General features: G+C 44.0%; 1 protein-coding gene across 5 annotated transcripts in view; it reads right to left on the reverse strand.

Annotated features, from left to right (window-relative positions):
- The window catches only part of NMU (neuromedin U), a 41,321-nt gene extending 36,004 nt beyond the window's left edge, over window positions 1-5,317 (reverse strand). For all 5 annotated transcript variants that reach the window (XR_014291854.1, XR_014291855.1, XM_082603171.1 and 2 more), the window contains exon 1: window positions 5,082-5,317. Coding sequence is in view for 3 of the 5 variants with exons in the window: in XM_082603171.1 (XP_082459297.1) it covers window positions 5,082-5,190 (109 nt within the window). In the remaining 2 variants the exon portion in view is untranslated. The remainder of the gene's footprint in view (window positions 1-5,081) is intronic.
- Window positions 5,318-6,000: the final 683 nt, after the last annotated feature.

The following is a 6,000-nucleotide window of genomic DNA, read 5'->3' on the forward strand; positions in this document are numbered from 1 at the left end:
ACAATACCTTTATAAAACCTAAAAATCGTCAAACAACACATTTTTTAAAAATTGTGGTAAAATACACAAAACAGAAAATTTATCATTTTAACCATTTTAAAGTGGACAGTTCAGTGATATTAAGTCAACAAAAATTTAAAACTTTCAGATGGCACCTGAATAAAAGATGTGTTGTCCATTGGTGATTTTTTTTTTTTTTTTTTTTTTTTGTGGTACGCGGGCCTCTCACTGTTGTGGCCTCTCCCGTTGCGGAGCACGGGCTCCGGACGCGCAGGCCCAGCAGCCATGGCTCACGGGCCCAGCCGCTTCGCGGCATGTGGGATCCTCCCGGACCGGGGCACGAACCCATGTCCCCTGCATCAGCAGGTGGACTCTGAACCACTGCGCCACCAGGGAAGCCCCCACTGGTGATTTTAATGTATCTGGTATAGAACTAAAGTCACCACAAAACTTCTTCTGGGAAATTGGCAGATCATAAACATAAAAAATTTATTTTGCTTTATATTAAACCTTATTGTTTTACTGTTTCAAAATTCAAATTTACTCACAAGAAAGAGTCAGTTTCATATTAGATTTGGTTTCACAAATGCTGCTCCTGCTATTCATTCTTATCACCAGAAAAAAAATGACTATTAGTGACTAATGATAATATGTTCCAAAAAATAAAAAGTTAAGGTCTCTTAGAAACAATACAAACGTTATCAGTAGAAGTAAATTATAGCAAGTTTATATATTCAGGAGAATGTGAAACTTATACCACTGATTGTTAAAGGGTTTTATAGCAAGTTTATATATTCAGGAGAATGTGAGACTTATACCACTGATTGTTAAAGGGTTTTAAAAGCTTTTTATTACATTTGGTAACAAAATTATAGGCTTAGTTGTAAAATCCAGGGTTAACTACCATTGGGAAAATTAACTATACATTACAGTAAACATTTAGAAAATGTTTTTCTAAAATGTTCAATCTAGGTCAATAAACTTGTCTGTAGAAGTAAAAAAAATAATAAAATAAAATAAAATAAAATAAAATGTATCATGTCCTTTAACCTTCATACCAACCTTTTAAGTTAGTTATTCTACTTATTCCCATTTTAAGATGAGGAAATTGAAGGAAGGAAAGATTAAGCAATTTGTCTCAGGTCACCAAAATATATACATAGCAGAAGCAGATTTCAAACCAGACTCCAAATCCTGACAGATTTTTTTTCTAATTCTACCACCTTTCAGATGTCTTGCCTTGAGTGCACAAAAATTTGTGCTAGTATTTAATCTATGTTCTAATAATAGTAATTGTATTTCGCTACATTTTCTGTACCCAGCATTAGAAGTAACTTACAGGGGTCATGTAGTCCATAGTAGAGAGCTGATTTGTTTGAATCCCCTTTCATGGGACAGCTATTCAAGGTGGACAAATGAACTTACACACTTCTCAATTAAATATTTCCCATCCTAGCACAAATGTATATCCCAAAGTCACTGTTGTCTGGTGGATATTACTCTGAGCTGATTCTGTTTTCAGGAAGGGATAAAGCTGTGCTTCTCAAATTTTCATGCAAAACACCTGGTGATCTTACTTAAATGAGCTTCTGATTCAGTCATTCAGGGACAGGCCCAAGAGTCTGCATTTCTAGCAAGCTTCCCGGTGATATGGATGCTGCTGGTCCATGAATAACTGTGAATAGCCAGGGGGAGTGAGCACCGCATTGTAGAAAGAAACAGAGGATGCCTCTTATTTGACAGAACTAGGGAGCTCAAATAAACATTTTAGGTGTAACCTTTTTAATGAGTCTGAATATTTCCAAAAGGGGTATATGAATGTTGTCATGAAAAAAGTCTAAAATCCATAGGCCCATTCCTTACAGCTTGGATGCATTACTCATCTGTTTTTACTAAGAGTGCACAACTTTGAAAAATAGGAAGATAAAAGAAAGAGGAATGGAGGGAGAGAGAAGTATTTGATTGAAGAGAACCAGAGTCAAGTATGATGCAGGGAAATGCACAAGGAATTCCACTTGTTGGATTCAGTCTTCACCTGCCTGTACTTCTGACTTCTCCACTCAAGATACCATGGTTAATCTGTTTGACAGGGCATTCCTGTTTAAAGAATACAGTTTCCTATTATTTCTTCTCCTGACCAACCCCCATCCTCCAGTAAAAGTGGAAGCTCCCCCCCTCCACTGTCTTACCAAGAGCATGGAGAGTTTGCCTCCTTCCATGTCCCCAAGCTTGCATGGGCCACACCAAAATTGCCGTTATGTCTAACCTAGTCCCAAGCACTTATATAATCAAAAGGGGGTACTTTGTGGCTCTTACACAAAACACAGTCTCAGGGTAAAAAGGTTAGAGAAGCCAAAATTACAAAATGTTTATCTATAATTTATAGAAAACCATTAATATCCTATGACTGAATCCAAACATAAGGGAAAAATTTTCCCCCTTTGTCTATTTGTTAACTAAAGTTGATGTGATTTTCCTCTCAAGATACCCCAGATGTGGGCTTTATACTAATCAAATAGCCATACTAGATACTTTCGCAAGTATTGTCAGGGATGGTGCCACTGTCATCTACAGCCTAAAAACTGTACTGTTTTTGATCAATCAGTTTCAAGTTAAGTGAAATCTTTAGTCTTATACTGTACAATCTAACTAATGCAAATAATATGGATAGACAACTTGTGATCTGTAAATATACCATGTGTAAGTGAAAGAAAAACAGACTTGATTATTCTAAAAGTATCAATTTTCTTTTCTCTTTGCTAGTACTTAACTAGTGTAGTGTTTGGAAGTCAGAAACCGTTACTTCTGACTGAATTTTAAGAATTATTCCATGAATAGGGGCCTGAGTAGGAAAAGACACTTCTTAATTTAGTCTTAGGCACTTGATCACTTATTGTCAGAGGCCACATCAAGCGACAGTTTGTTGCAGATATACAAATGTGCCCCTCTTTCAGGAAATGTCCTTCTTTATTTTAGTGTTCTCTGAATAGTAAACCATTTCCAGCCACCGAATCTGTGGCTGGTCTTTTATCTTCCCATTGCTATTTTATGCTCTGCTAACTCATTTTTGCCAAGGATGTTGCACTTATTGACATGATTTTTTTTTCCTCTGGCATTGTGGCATTTGCTTTATTGTTTTTCAATACATTCACTTGCATGTTGCATAATGATTAACCTTGGTAGATTATCTCCCAGTTTTGCTTATGTATGTCATGCTTCCCCTCCGGTGCTATGTTTAGGGTCTCAGGACTAGGGCAGATCACCAGGGCAGATCAGACTAGGAAAAATTCACCCTCTTCCCTCCCCATCACATTTTTAGAGAGATAAAATTAATTTTTTGGTATCAAGAGCAGATCTGAAGGGGAAAGAAGACGGAAAAGGGTAGTCTATGGGGTCTCTGTGTAGGGAAAGAGGTATTTCATCCCTTTGCTTGAGAAATATTGGGGATATTTATGAGATGATTGGTCAACCACCAGATATGCTCTTTTGAAAATAAAACCCAAGACTTGCCTTTTTAAGAAATCAGCTGCTGCTTTCTATAGTTTCTGCTCAATCACCAGAAGCCTGAAAATTCCCCTGCCTCCCCACCAAAACGAAGTTACCTCCCACTGATGCAAAAATCACTGCAAGCATATAGTACGTAACATGCATGGAAAGTACATTTGCTTTACAGAGGAAAAAAATTAAACTATGATTATCTGCTTCCTTAATAAGGTAGATAAAAATTACCAAACTAATTTTACCAATAAAAGATTAATATTACTTTGCATGTCATGCTGTAGCACTGCTGAATATGTGATGGAGAAGGTTTGGTCTCCTAGCTTCTGACTGCTTAGATTTCATAGTCAAATTACCTTGCTTTTCAAGCACGGGTGTCCCCACCTCCCTACATCTCCAGTTCCTTAAGGAAAGGGGGAAAACGATGAAAGGACAGCAAAAAAAAAAAATTAGGAAAAGAATAATAGTTTGAGTTCCCCCACCTCTACCTGAGGGCTGGGCTACATGCTAAGAAAGGTCCCTACAGTTATGGTTTCAAGTCCCTAACATTCTGAGCAATGATGAAACAGTCAGCCCTCCTTTATCCTACTGACAGGAAGGAGAGCAGAGGAAAACTAAGAGGACCTGCTGAGAAGCTAGAAAATTCATGATCTTAGTTGGTCAGTGGCTGGCACTGGAGGGGCCCTGGCTCAGAGCTGGGAGATGAGGGATGGTCCCCTCAAGGTACCTGGAAAGGTAACCTTAAGGGAACAGGGAAGTGATCTCTCCACTGGAACAAGTTGCATCTGCTCTACACTGTCTCCCAAGCTTCAGGCACCCCTTCCTGACCTTGCTTTTGCTTTTCCCACACCTTTCCTCTAAGCAAAGCTCAGGAAGTTCCTACTGTTATCAAACCACATCTGCCTTCACTGGCTTTAGCTGTAGCACTTACTGAAAGCCCGGCTTGCACATTTGCTTCTCCAACTCCGCATTGTAAGAAGGTCTCTATTCCTTTTCCTGACCTGGTCCCTGAAAACCTATGAGGCACAGAGCTGACTCTTTCCCCTTCTATACGGCCAGAACGGGGCATGTTATTGCTCGGGATTATCTGAACAGACAGGAGCTCACTCACCAAGGAAGTCGAGCACTTTGCAAGTTGACCTCGCATCAGCAGGGCAAGTATCAAACCTGCTCTAGTTTTGCTTCACTGATTGCAGTCAAAGGAAAAGCATTTTCATTTTCACTGTTTTAACTCCCATTACCCGAGAGAGTCCTACAAGTTTCCACTGACCTCAGGCTGCCCGGCCTGGGGATTTAGGCCAGGCCCAGGTCTGCGCTCGAGCCCGGCCACTGGCACCTGCGCCGCTGGCTGCCTTGGGGCGCCGACCCGCTCCTGTGATTAAGAGCGAGAACCTGGGGAGCTCTGCGGCACGAGGGGGTGGCAAATCTCAGAAGCCAAGAGAAGAGGCAAGAAAGGGAGGGAAGAGAGCGCAGCGACCACAGCGGGGAGGAGCGGCGCGGGACAAGGCGGTGGCGCGGGTGCCCTGGGAGGCGCGGGACAAGGCGGTGGCGCGGGTGCCCTGGGAGGCGCGGGGTCGGCTTACCTCCGCAGCTGTCCGCGCAACAAGACAGCAGTAGTAGCAGCAGGAGCGGGGACGCAGCGGCCACCTGACCGGGGGGCGGCCCGGGGCGGCGGCTCGCGACTCGCAGCATCCCGGGACCCTGCACGGCACCGGCCCGCGCTCCAAGCGATGCTCTGGCTGAGCTTCTGCGTCCCTGGCGCGCTGTTCGCCCAGTTCGGCCGCCAGACTGGCCCACCCGCGCTCTGCCAACTTTTAAATCTCGCGGACACGTGGGCTGAGGCGGCGAGGTCCCCGCGCGCGTCATTTCCCCGCCCCCGGCCTCCCTCGCGTCACTCCCAACCCACTGCCGGCTCCCGCGCCCCCTTCACAAGTTTCTGACTCAGAGTACCACTCATTTTCGTCGCCCCCGCCCTAGGGTCTCTGGGATAGAGGAGAATGGAATTAAAACGAGGCAAGTCCCTTCCCTTCTTTGGAAGCAATGAATGGGAGCTGGAGGGAAATGGCAAGCCAGGCGGCCCGAAGAGGCTGGGACGCCAGTTTTTACGCTGGACGGTGGCGATGCTCTGCCTGGGACGCCCCTTATGCACCTTCCCCGGGAAGCCTTCTCTGCCCCTCCCTCCTGTCCTAGCGCTCCAGTCACCACCTCGGTGCAAGCACCTCTGTTCTGTTCCCTTGCTCATCCTCACCTCCTGGCCCAACGCCCGGGGCATGTTAGAGCAACACAAGTTCATGGTGGTGGTGTTCCCCAAATTCCTACCTGGTCTGAGACCTTTTAGGGAAAAGTGGTTGTCTGTTAAAGACGGTTAAGAAGAAAGGACTGCTGAGGCTTGACCACACTACATTTCTAACAGTTCTAGAAGGTCTCTGGCTGTCCTGTGGAATTCCAGTCCTAAGGTAACTCCCTTTCCTATGCATTTATCCTGATGTCACTCCCTAGCTG

The sequence above is a fragment of the Mesoplodon mirus genome (genome assembly GCF_964341445.2).
Source record: "Mesoplodon mirus genome assembly, chromosome: 2".
NCBI classification, from domain to species: Eukaryota; Metazoa; Chordata; class Mammalia; order Artiodactyla; family Ziphiidae; genus Mesoplodon; species Mesoplodon mirus.